The sequence below is a fragment of the Copadichromis virginalis genome, linkage group LG19 (assembly GCF_057382275.1).
Source record: "Copadichromis virginalis isolate Kocher_CV1m ecotype Utaka linkage group LG19, C_Virginalis_male_GT1.1, whole genome shotgun sequence".
NCBI classification, from domain to species: Eukaryota; Metazoa; Chordata; class Actinopteri; order Cichliformes; family Cichlidae; genus Copadichromis; species Copadichromis virginalis.
This window is the reverse complement of record NC_140636.1, coordinates 24,396,570-24,409,443: the sequence shown is the minus strand read 5'-3', so window position 1 is coordinate 24,409,443 and position 12,874 is coordinate 24,396,570. Positions and strand designations below refer to the sequence as shown.

Here is a 12,874-nt window from a genome sequence, read left to right as displayed (position 1 = left end):
TATAAATGCTCACATGTAAAGGACTGCAACCAGTGAGTAACATTAGAGCAATAAATGTTTAGCGTGTGTCGCGTTCTTTGAGCTCTGAAAATCATACTTTTTGCTAAAACATATTCACAGCTTACATGTTGCCAGTGGTCACACTTTGATGTAAGAGTGCACCCGTTGTGTGCACCACAGTGGATTGTCGTTACATCATCAACAGAGTGACGGCAAGTAAATGAAAAAGAAAGAAAGAGAAGCATGCATGTCATCAGCCGTAAGAGATGCTTTTACTCTGCTGCGTCACTGACAGCTGGTGCAAACAGACAGCCATCAAACTCATTTTACCTCATGAACAAGGAGCCTAATTACTCTCCGCATCAGGCTGTTTTAGATTCCTAACATTGTAGAAGCTAGTTATTTCTCTGCAACAGCTTGTATTATGCTTATATGTCTTTGTTTTTGAAAATTAGATTACACCGTTGCCATATTACTATGAAGATAAGTAAGCCATTCTAAGTAACACATTCTCACTCATGCATTTCATATGGGGCTGGCTGGCTTGAGTCCAACTGCACATCATTTCTTGGCCTACTTGATTGTTGTTGGCCTGTTGGAGCTCAATTAGGGCTGCTGCCGACTAAATGGAACAAAAGTAAGCTTTTACAGTGCTCCCAGGTGACCACCGTTAGCCAGTGAAGCTGAGCACCGACTCTACAGTATTTCCAGTGGTATCATCTCTCCTAAGATCACCTTAAGTACCTCATTACTCACATGAATTGCAGGTGTTTTAGTGGTTTGATGTGTTGTGTGCTATTTCCAGTTGAGTGTATGCACTTTATTTGCCACTTATCTATTAGTATTATGTCATTGATGATTAAGTATGACACAAACATAACGACTCATGATTGCATGCTGTTTTAAATAGTCCTAGGCAGAGCTTTTAAATCCAGATAGTAAGGTGTGAGCTACCCGCTACCTGCATCTTTTTACAGGAAATGAGCCTTTTAAACAATTCAATTCAGTTCAATTCAATTTTATTTATATAGTGCCTAATCACAACAAAAATTGCCTCAAGGCGCTTCATAGGTACAGAGAAAAACCCAACAATCATATGACCCCCTATGAGCAAGCACTTTGGCGACAGTGGGAAGAAAAAACTCCCTTTTAACAGGAAGAAACCTCCGGCAGAACCAGGCTCAGGGAGGGGCGGCCATCTGCTGCGACCGGTTGGGGTGAGAGTTCAGGACTCTGGACAGCTCCTTAATACCATGCTGAGCATTGCACCGAACAGCTGGAACATCAGGAAAAGTTCAATAAGTCTTAAGTTTATTGTTTTGTTCATTTTGATGTTCTCATTGTTTTTTGGGGTGGGATATCGAACATCAGTACTTTTGTTTCCTTGCATAGAATAACAAGAACTTGCTACTGATTGCCAGATTTTTATTGTTTTAACTCACTGAAGATAATTTATCTGAATTTCTCCCAGGCTCCGCATCTGGTTATATGTTTTCGCAAACCTTCCTGCCCCACATGCCGGTTTGTTCACCTTCTCCGGTTGGTACTAGGGGTCTGCCCTTCCTGCGAGCTGCTGCCAGTCTCACTGATGCCTTTCCCAAACCCCAGTCTCAGGCCCAAGTCTTTTTCCACTCCATATGGCATTTTCTTTCCACAAATAATCATAATAATATTGGTCACACATGATTGGCTTCTTAACATGATACAGTTATTGTTTGACTCATACCTAAGCAGGAGTTTATCGAAAACAGTGCCTTTCATTTAAACAACACTTATAATTTGAGCGGCTTTAGACTGAAGAAAAAAGCAGAAAAAACATCTTTATATGTTAAGTTGTTCAACCACACCCATATTGGCACTAGTATCCAATATTTTTTTTACATGATTCCTGCCCTAGTTGCCTCTGATTGGAACAAAAACAGATCACTTCCTTTGCAGTTGAGATCTTTTCCTGGGTTGGACCTGTCTGATATGGAGAGTTTGGTATTTAGCTGAGCTGAGTAATAGTTTTAGTACCTCTAAAAGCTTATTGTTCTCAGTATGGGCAGCTTTACGCGTCATTTTAAGAGTACCGATAACCTTTTGATGTTTAGATAAAAAACAGAAAAACATTTTCACCCAAATAGCTTTTCTGGGCCAGTTTCACCAGCAGTCTATAGAGCGATAATAATAGAACGGCAACCTCAGGCCTATTTTTAACATATCAGAGAGGCTTTTAGCATGCTGGTGGTCTTGAAAGAATAAAGGGATTTTTCTGCAGGAGCTGAGAAGGTATCATGTGCCATACTTAGTAACTGTTGTATGTTATATACAGGAGAGTTGAGTGGTAGTCAGACTGGTCAGAGCTGAGGGGGTTCTTCGAGGTCTTAATAGAACAATACGGGCACGCTTGAGAGCTTTAACATGCTTCTTTTTGTACAAAGGGGATCCCGGCGTGGGTGTGTCTGCTTTGACGTCACAATAGCATTGACACTGAGAGAGCAGGTGGTAGACATCACTCACTAGACTGCATTAATTATTAAGATTAGTTGTAGCATAGAGAGCTTTGTGAAGAAGTCTAATTTTGCTCTTTAATAAATAAACCTAAATGTAATTTATTTATTTGTGCTGTGAAGAAAGTAACTGGTTGAAGTTTTAGTTTTAGTTTGTCTTGGCTTTTTAATGCTTTTAAATGTGTCAGTCTCATAGAGGATTAGGCAAATCTAAGAGGCAAATACAGCCAAACGCACACACACACACACACACACACACACACACACACACACACACACACACACACACACACACACACACACACACACACACACACACAAACCAAGCTTAAATCGGGATAATGCATCCAGGGCTGTGACATCACCGCCTCCCGCATGCTGATTGGTGGAGCCATGCTTCAAGCTGAGCTCCCTCCAGCCTCAGATGGTACGATGATACAGCGAGGCAGTAGAGCGGGGGCTGTGCACATCCACACAGGCATGGCTCCTCTGGATGGGAAAAACACAGGAAGAAGGAAGGATGGGATTGTAAATCACCCTTTCTGTTAGGGTTTTCTGCTTTGCCGTTTGTGTGCGCGTGTGTATGTGTGTGTGCTTGTGTGAGTGTGTGTGTGTGTCAGGTTGAGGGTGTCAGGGAGGAGGGGACGTATTCATCACAGCCTCCAGCAGCTCTTTTGCTTTCACTGGGAAACCAGACAGCCAGATCTGTTTTGCTTCCTGCTGGAAAAAGGGTGCAAGGACATCTGGGTGTTTTTGTGTCAGTTTTTCCACTCTGGATTTTATTTTCTCGCGCACACATATATGCACACTGGAACTCATGAAATGCACAGGGCGAGAGCCGGAGAGTGGGGTGTAGAATGGCTCACTATAAGGATGTATCTGTCAGGAAGACTTCTTTAAATCTGGTGACTGGATTTTTTCAGTATCTTCGTGGTAAGTAGGGCATCATCTCTTGTCTGTGTGGTCGTATGTGGCTAATATGGGGCATAATATATCCTAATGCTTTGTAGGTGAATCCCTGCTTTGAGAACTAGTTAGCCTGCTGCCCAAACACAGCTCAGTGTTGCATCCTTGCATGTTCACATCTGTATGTACTTGCTATGCTTCAGTGGGCATCCCTAGTGCATCAGTGATGAAGCATTTGCCTGTGGGTTAACTTGATATCTTTGCTCCCTCTATAGTGTTCGCAATGCCTCCTTAAACACGTGACCACTGTCTATATCTCCAAGGGTGGATATTTGAAAATGGCCACTCTGTGTGGCATGCAGCATTAGCCAACTGGTATGTTTGACAGAGTGTTAGAAATCACTTCTCACCGTGTCAACAGCCAAAGCAAAGAAATGTGTTGTTTTTATTACACATCCTGAATAATGCATGAGGGATTTGGAATGAATATATTAATAGGCCACAAGAGAGGCTGAGGGTGACCTAAACAATCACACATGTTAACGCTGGACATGCAGGGTTTGCGGGGTGAGAAACTGCCTCTCTACTCATCCTCTAATCTCCTGGTGTGACCTCCTTTGGAGCGCACTTCCCAGGAGGATCCTTTATACTAGACCTGGTAATCAACTGCACACATCTAAATAGTCCACAAATTATGCATGCGGACATACACGGTGCAGGAGTGCTCCAATGCTACCAGACATTATATAGTGTAAGTTATGACAAAATATTATTCTGACCGTGGAAGTCCAAAAATGGTTTCAAGTCACAAAAGTTTAAGCGAGATTATTATTTTATGTGTTTTATGATTTTTTTTTAGTAGTTTACTATGTGTGTTCGTTTCATCTGGTGGTTTGTTCACTACAAATATCACCAGTTCTTCTGGTGAGCCTAACGTTGGAGCATAATGTATCGGAGCATGCGATTTAGCGATCATGTGTTGACATGGACTATGTTCCTTTAATTTCCAGATGAGCAAGAGGCAGTGCAGAAGAGAACCTTCACAAAATGGATCAATTCTCATTTAGCCAAGGTAAGTGTGAGTTTCCATCCATGCAGTTCACTGCTTTCTTTACTTAACTAACCTAAATCACTTATAAACTATCGGAAATGTAATTTACAGGCTGATCAAACTCACTTAAAGCAACCTGTCAAACTTGTCATATTTATGTAGCTTCTATTTTCAAGCTGCTGACCTGTCAGATCTGTAAAAGGAAATGATTTTTGCCACGTGACAACACCAGCCTTTATAACACTGCACAAGACAAATGAATTTATCCAGTTAGCTGTAAATAATGACATCGTTTACCAAGATGCTTAAGCACTCAAAACAAAATCCTGTTTAATGAGACTGGGCTGTTGTTTTACAATTGGTCTAATGAAGGGGAAGGGACAAACTCCACATACATACAAACCTGTGATTCTTCAGGTTAGATCAGACAAAGATCAGTTCAGTTTTAAAGAATCAAACTTGGAATATTTATAGTCAAAGTGAAATGGATTTAAGGATTAACTAAAAACTGGCGTTTGAGCTATGTGTTTGTAGTTTTTTTAGCATTTGTGTGTCTTCTGTTTAAGAGTGCGTAAGTATGTGTGTTGGTGTTCGGCTATTCATGTACTCTGTGTGTGCGTCGGCGTGTGTGTGTGTTTGCGGAGAGGATTGGCAGGGACAGTGATGCAGTGTGCAGATGGAGAGCAAGAGGGTGAGGACTGTTCCCTGCAGGCCGTCGTCTGCTTATAAGGTTCATGCATGTAAATTACAAGGGCCTAATGCACAACAATAACACATGCCCACATGCTGTATTGCATCACAGTGGGACTGGAATGCGTCAGGAGCTAAATTAGATTGCGTCCGTTGATGTACTGCATACCAGAAATTACTCAAAATATAAATAACTAGCTGGGAATCTTTATGTAACTGCAGATGACACAGCAAAATGTGTAGCATGGGGCAACGCTGCTTGTTTTCAGTCTGGGATCTGGCAAAGGATTTGGTTTAGAGGGGGCCTTTTGTTGAGCCTGATCTGCCCACGATAGTTCAAAGCTTGGCTTCTAAAACTTTAGAAGAATCTGAGTAATGTGGTGGGCCAGAGTTGGGACGCGCTGTTGGTCTATTCATCATTATTCATGCACTGCGCTCAAGCTCACACACTGCGCATACCAATAGGACTAATGTAGCATAAGCCACATCATGAAAGCCATTTCACACAGTCAGGTTTGCACTGCAAGCAGCTCCTGAGCAACCGCCTGATTTACCAGAAGAATTAACAGTGGCGACTTTTCTTCTCAATTTTTTTTTTTGCTGTCATGAAAAAATTCTACATAAAGATTTGGTGCACTCGTGTATAAATATTTAAGAATCGCTTTGAATTAAATTAGCTTTTTATAGATGAGTGTTGAACAAAGTTTATCAAAGTTTGAACTTCCTCGAGTTGTCACACTTCCGTTCAGCCTTTGTGCCCATTTCCTCTGATATTGTGTTACTAAGCAACTTTCCAGTGATTCTCACTGTTTTTCCACTGCTAAGCGTTTGCTGATAGCGCAGTAATTTTTAAGTTTCCAGGGTACGTGCGATTTTCCAAACTACAAAGGCTGCTTTATGCTGAAGGGCTGCTTTTTCTTTTTATCTAACAGAAATAGAATAGATCACGACATATAGATAAAACTCTTTAAACTTACATTCCTAAAATTGGGTCTCATACTTCAATGTGGATATTAAGCTGCAGTGTTGAAGGAACAATGTGCATTTTAATTAGGTTGTATAAAGAGGTGAAAAATCACAGGAAAAACCCAAATGGTGATCCCACGCAGTGTTATACTGTCTGGGCATTTACTGAGATTTTTCATTTAGATCATACAGAGCTGAGCACAATAAGAGATTATCTAATGTTGTTTTGTGACAAAAAGACAAAACAGTACATGCAACCAGTAACAAGACAGTAGCTTGCTTCTTCATGCTGCTTTGCCCCAAATAGGCAGCCAACAGCATCCTGTCATGGAATATGTTGAGTTGTGAAATGGCCCGTATACAGTGCCAAATAAAGAATTCCCATGGTGAGCTTTGCTTTTAATTACAGCTTCACTGTGCTGAATAAATAAACATGTGTTCTGGTTATTTATTCTGTGCTGAACGTGTAAAACAGTACGTCATAACGCTGTCATTCATGTTGGAGAATCTGCAGTTCTGTAAAAGTGTGGATATGTTATCAGGAGACAGTAACCGGTTAGGGTTAAATGAGTACCATCGCCTCAGGACTGGGCACCAAGCCACTGCTGAGGAAAAGGCACCATCTTTTCAGCTGCAGGGAGGCTGTGTAGTTGTTGCTAACAAGCTTGTTTCTCACAAACAGCCTTTGGTTTCTCCTCTTTGCTGTAATGTGCTGGTATCCTTCGATATGCCAGACTTCATAGTGTAATGGTTTAGCTTCTAATTACTGCAGATTTTCATGACATTTTTGCTTCTGCACATTAAAACCGTCTTCTCTCCTTCAGCATAAACCACCACTGGAGGTAAATGACCTGTTTGAGGACATCAAAGATGGGGTGAAGCTCTTGGCACTGCTTGAGGTCCTGTCTGGCCAAAGACTTGTAAGTATTTATTTTTTTTCAGGATCTAGGCATAAATTAAATGAATTTACATTCATGTGAAAAAGAAAGATTGCACAGGACTTTCAATTTACAGTCCTGTGAAAAACTAATTACGCTCCATGATGCAGTGCCTTGTAACACCTTTAGAAGCAATAACTTTGATTGCTTTCTCTATGATTTTATCATCTCTCACTTTGTTGTGAGAACATTTTGGCCCATTCTTTTAATCCTGCTTCAGTTCAGTGAGGGTTGCAGACATTCTGTCTGAAGGTACCACCACAGCATTTTAGTCACCTTGAGGTCAGGACCAGTGCAACACCTTGATGCTTTTATTTTTAAGCCATTCAAGTTGTAGATTCGCAGATATGCTTGAGATCATTGTCCTATGATGGAACCCATTTTCGGTAAAGCTATAGCTGTTGGACAGATGGTTTCACATTTGACTCTAAAATACAGAGGAGTTCATGGCCACTGTACTTCAAAATTAAATACTGTGTTTGTTTTTATGTGATTGTGGGCAGAACTCTTCACTTTGGTCTCGTTTGTGTAAAGAACATTATTCTAAAAGTCTTTTAGGTTGTTCAGATCCAACTTTTCAAACCTAACCTGTGCTGCCATGTTCTCGTCTGACAACCATTCTGAACAAGCCTTATTTGTTTAGTCTTTCTTGAATTGGGCCTGTAGATTCTGAGTTGTAGCTCTTGGATGTTCTGGGATTTCTCCGAGGATTGCATGGTTTGACCTTGGGCTGAATTTGCAGGGAAGTCCACTTCTGGGAAGTTCTGCATGTTTTCCACTTGCAAAAAAACTTTCTCATTGTGTAATGATGGACTTCAAATTGCTTCAAAATAGCCTTATAACCCTTCTCAGACTAATGTTCAGAAACAATTGCTTCTCTTATGTAGTTATTAATGTTTTCCTCCTTGACATTGTATTAACACGCATCTGAATGCTCCAGACCTGCAACCTGCCAAAATATGTGCTTTTACTGGGGTGGTCACACTTGCTGATAATCAGTTAATAAAGTGGATTTGATTAGCAGCAATTGACTGCTACTTACCTTGTAATTAATATGGAACCACTAAGCGTGTACTTAGGATTTTACAGGACCATACAGTATGTGGGGTTTTAATGTTAATGTTCTATTCTGTTAAATGAAGATGCTAGCAAAACCTACGTAATGATTTATTTTGTCCTGTGTTTAAAGCAACAAGCAAATCTAGTAGTATATACTATACTGTAAACTTAGACAACTAAGTTTCATTGAAAAGGTAAACATTTAGTCGTGGATTACTGTACAAGGACTTAATTTTGATCTCAGCCTCCCCGCTGTGAGGAGCTGTTAGTACTACAGTGCCGCTATTTCACTCTCTCCTGACACAGAAATACAGAAACACACACACACGCGCTGACCCAGATTCTGTTTTGCAAGTTCTGATTAGACCTGTCTTGATACAGACTTCCATGTCATCTGTAAAGCTGTTGGTTGGCAAATGAGTCATTCACTCTTTTCATGGTGAACAGTGTTTGAGGATTTCACTTACCGCTTTGGTCGTATTAGATCAGCCAAGATTTTAATATAGACAGATATGATTGGTTCTAACTCATGCTTTAAAGCTTGGGATTGTACTTTTTTTTCTCAAAGCAACTTTGGCACTCTGCTGTTAATTTATATACGAAAAGTCCTGCTAATTCTCACAGACCACTCCCTGTATGTTACAGTGAGTCAGGGGTAGCTGCAAACAAACACAGCTTTTGTGGGATTAATAAAGTTATCTGAATCTGAATTTTACAAATTAGATGGCAGATGGTTGGATGAAGATATCCTTAACTTTAATGAGCTAGCTAAATTTTGACTTTCTGTCCTTTCTGTCTTAAGCCTCGTGAGCAAGGCCGCCAGCTGAAGAGGATCCACTGGGTTTCCAACATCGGCACTGCACTCAAATTCCTCGAAGGCAGGAAGGTAAGCATGCAGTCATAATGACAATTTGACCTTTCACAGTAAATTTTGTCAAGTATTTTTCTTCCACAACTGAATATAATACTTGAAATATGTGACATGTCTTCAAGAAGTCAAGGTATGGCTAATAACCCCCGAGAAAAAGCTTTTGATTGGCTATTTGGTTAGTATGCATGAGGTAGCTGTCGGTAGAAAATGCACTACGTTTAGAGAAGCAGGAAACGGGACTTCTTGATTACATAAGCCATCTCTAAATCTCTTGGCTCTGTTGAAGCCTGTGTCCCACTTTCATTGGAGTTCCCTCAGGACTGAGACTTCTATTGTTGTGATCTCTCTCCCATCACGTGTGGCTTCAGTCTGTGTATCGAGGATCACCGGTCAGTCACCAGTAAACGCCCTGTGTGATCATATGCTGTATGCATCCTTTTCTTTTGATGCACGATGTAGACTATGCAATGCTTGGATACAATCATTTGTTTTCTATAAATGTAGCCATTAAGCTTTTCTACTGATGTGTGTTTAAAGCATTTTGACTACACCACTGATTACTGGTATGTTTGGCTCCCTAAATTCCAAAAGCAGAGATGCGAACATGACAAATTGTAGCAGTTCTTCAATGCAGGGTTTGAAACGCTGTGTTGCATCTGCTTTCGCTTTAACCTTTAGTTGAATACTTTTCTTTTGTTCATCTGGTTGACTCTTCATTGTGGCTGTTTGTGCCTTCTGCCAGTGACAATACTTAACTGCATCAAAGACGTGGCTTTGATGACTTTGAACAAAAAAAGCTTGCAGATTTCTTTGGACTGTGTAACTGAAAGGGTTCCTTTGGGTTGAACGTCTCACTTCTAGACTGCCTGAATATGACTTAACTCTCATAATAACCTTTCGCTTGGCTTTTGTTTCAGATCAAACTTGTTAACATTCATGCAACTGACATCGCAGATGGCCGACCATCAATTGTCCTTGGGTTGATATGGACTATTATCCTCTACTTCCAGGTAATACTTAATCTCTCTTTAAATCCCAAAAGTTTTATTACATTGTCTCTCTCCAAGGTGAGTTGCTCTCCTGCAAGTAACACCCTCTGATCATTTTTTATGGTCAACATTTAATGTATTGCTAATCTTTATGCTGTCTAACCTTTACAAAGGACAAAGTATGTAAGTCAAGCAGCTTAAAGGTGATGTTAAAAATTACAGATGCAGGGAAATCTCAAGACATGCTGCCATGTTCTCCTTGTTTTCTCTTCTTTTCTCTCAACTAGATTGAAGAGCTAACCAGTAACCTACCAGCCCTTCAGGCTCTATCCAACAGCAACTCTTCTGTGGAGAGTATTACCAGCTCTGGAACAGGAAGCCCTCCAATGAAGAGAAAGGTGGTCAACAAATTTAAGGGCAATGCCAAGAAGGCACTGCTCCAATGGGTGCAGTGTACAGCAGCCAAGTATGTCACTTTAAAAATCATCATCATGATATATATCATATCGGAAAGGTTCGTGTATGCAAAGTCTGCAAAATGAACATTTTCACATTTTTCTTTTTTAAGGAATTTTGGAATTGAGGTGAAGGACTTTGGTCCCAGTTGGCGTGATGGCGTTGCATTCCAGTCAGTGGTGCACGCCATCAGACCTGACCTGGTGGACATGGAGGTGGTACGGCGAAGAAGCAACAGGGAGAATTTGGAGGAGGCCTTTTCACTCGCAGAAAACGAGTTGGGCATTCCCCGTCTGCTGGATCCAGAAGGTGTCCTTGACCTTTTCAACAGCTCGCATTAATTATTCCAGAGTTGCAGGCTATTCTTGCAAAGTGGTATTGAGCATGCATGCTTAACTGTTGAGTGTATGTTTGCTAGTGTTTTAGCACAGGAAATTGTGCTGCTAAGTTGTGTGGTGGAAAATACCACCTTACAGAGGATTAATATTCTGTGCTATCTGTAGCTCTGAGTTTCAGTCTGTGTAGAAGCAGTCTGCAGCAGCTCTGCAGTCCTGTCTTCTGTAGCAGAGTCGTGATGCTTTATTGCAGCTACACATTGAAATGCCTTTGCTTTTACAGGAGCTTGACCCCGTTTTCTAGAAACATCAGGTCAAGGATGGAAATGAAAAAGACATGTATAATTAGCCGGCAGGCCTTGGGAGAGTTATCCTAAGGACACAAAGTATTTATGTGCCATACTGACTTAATACCAAAAGTAATGACTATGTCAGATATCCTCCTCATCATAGCACATTTTACCTTTAATACTGACAGGATTATTAAACGTCTCAATATATTTGCATCCATTTTTAATATGATTCTTTTTGTATTCTTTCAACAAGTGCAGTGGACAATGTTTATGTTAATCTGCAGATGTGGACGTAGACAAGCCAGACGAGAAATCCATCATGACATACGTGGCGCAGTTTCTGAAGCACTATCCGAACCCCCATCATTCTGAGACTGACGGTCAGCAAGATGAGGTAGCTAACCCTAAATTTATCATTTATTTTTCAAGTGTATGCAGGCAGTGATAGTTTGGGGTAAAATGGGGATTAGAATGAATGTGTAACTACATACGTTACTACATTTAAATTTGTACTTAGTGCCTACAGTTTTTCCAAAAACTGCCGACATACAGAGAACAGTCCATACTTAATGAAAGTTGCTTCATCTGCTGCTGAGCAAAAGTTTTGAATAGCTGTGTCTGCTTATATGTGATTCTTGTCATTTTATCACATAAAGCTTAAGTGAGATAAAGCAATCATTGCATGATCACAGCATAAATATAATCATCAATATAGTTTTCCATCAACATGGGCTCATTTAATTTCGTTCTTTAATTTATTTTTTGTGCACATTAAGCTGCTTCTTGGCTCAATTCCAACTTTTGCGCTGTCAGTGCCAGTGCTCCAGGTGAGCGTTCAGGTCACGGCGCTGCATGCTTCCTGTTTGGAGTGAATGTCCACCTCGATCTTGTTCCATTTTCTATCCACTTTATTTCTTTTTCCCTTGCTGTTCTAATGCTTTTATCACATATTTGCATCTCTCCGCTTTCCTGGATAGTTTGGTCCCCAAGATATAGAGCAAATGCTTGAGGTATGTTCAACTTAAAAGACTAAATCAGAGTTTCTAACAAGATACTGTCTGTACACCCTTTTCTTCTACCTTAACTTTTAAAACTATTTAGTCCTTAAATGTAGAGGTTGTGTTTGCGTGTGGGTCTCTTTGCAAGTTGAGTCTTGAGTCTAATCTTTAACTGTGTGTGTTCGGCATGTCATTTTTACTTGAGATTCCCATTGGCCTGCTTATAATGAAAGAGATTAGGTCTGTTCCCAATCTAAGCTGTATGTGTGCTGATTGTGACAGAGAGAGGAGCGGAAGATGCTGAGAGAACTAAAGGTGTTTTTAGATCAGCTGGAGAGAGATGTGCTCCGGGCCCAAGGAACAGAGGGAAGCCTTGCTGACAAGTACCAGGTTAGTGAGGTGTGGCAAATGGACTGTAGCATTCTTCTTTGGAAAACTCATTTAGCAATGTGTGTCTCCTTTTTTTAGGCATTTAAGAACTTCCGTGTCCAGTATGAAATGAAGAAAAAGCAGACAGATCCACTCTTACAGCCAGTCCAAAAGGATGGCAAGCTCTCTGTGGATCAAGCTCTGGTCAAGCAGGCCTGGGACCGTGTGTCTACCAGGGTAATTGTACTGCATGAATAATTCATTATGGGCCACATAGACAGCAGGAAAATTTGTGATAATTAACCACACATGAATTAAATAAAACCTGATGATTAGCAATAATCATTCTTTTTTAGTTGTTGTCCTTTTCTTGGCTAAAAAGATTGGATTGATGCACTGGAGGCTCTGAGAAACACCAGTCAGGGTTCATCTATTTACTCGTTGCCAATGAAAGTTCAGTG

At 40.6% G+C, this 12,874-nt stretch overlaps 1 protein-coding gene across 2 annotated transcripts in view; it reads left to right on the top strand.

Annotated features, from left to right (window-relative positions):
* The first annotated feature begins 3,012 nt into the window (after positions 1 to 3,012).
* Positions 3,013 to 12,874, top strand: part of syne1b (spectrin repeat containing, nuclear envelope 1b) — a 68,139-nt gene continuing 58,277 nt past the window's right edge. Inside the window, exons 1-12 of one of the 2 annotated variants that reach the window (XM_085441813.1) lie at positions 3,013 to 3,425; positions 4,409 to 4,470; positions 6,930 to 7,025; positions 8,905 to 8,988; positions 9,891 to 9,983; positions 10,250 to 10,428; positions 10,531 to 10,727; positions 11,331 to 11,440; positions 11,823 to 11,873; positions 12,024 to 12,056; positions 12,327 to 12,434; positions 12,513 to 12,650. In XM_085441813.1, coding sequence (XP_085297939.1) covers positions 3,350 to 3,425; positions 4,409 to 4,470; positions 6,930 to 7,025; positions 8,905 to 8,988; positions 9,891 to 9,983; positions 10,250 to 10,428; positions 10,531 to 10,727; positions 11,331 to 11,440; positions 11,823 to 11,873; positions 12,024 to 12,056; positions 12,327 to 12,434; positions 12,513 to 12,650 — 1,227 coding nt within the window. In that variant the 5' untranslated portion in view covers positions 3,013 to 3,349. The remainder of the gene's footprint in view (positions 3,426 to 4,408; positions 4,471 to 6,929; positions 7,026 to 8,904; positions 8,989 to 9,890; positions 9,984 to 10,249; positions 10,429 to 10,530; positions 10,728 to 11,330; positions 11,441 to 11,822; positions 11,874 to 12,023; positions 12,057 to 12,326; positions 12,435 to 12,512; positions 12,651 to 12,874) is intronic. The other variant, XM_085441812.1, reaches the window with a different exon arrangement.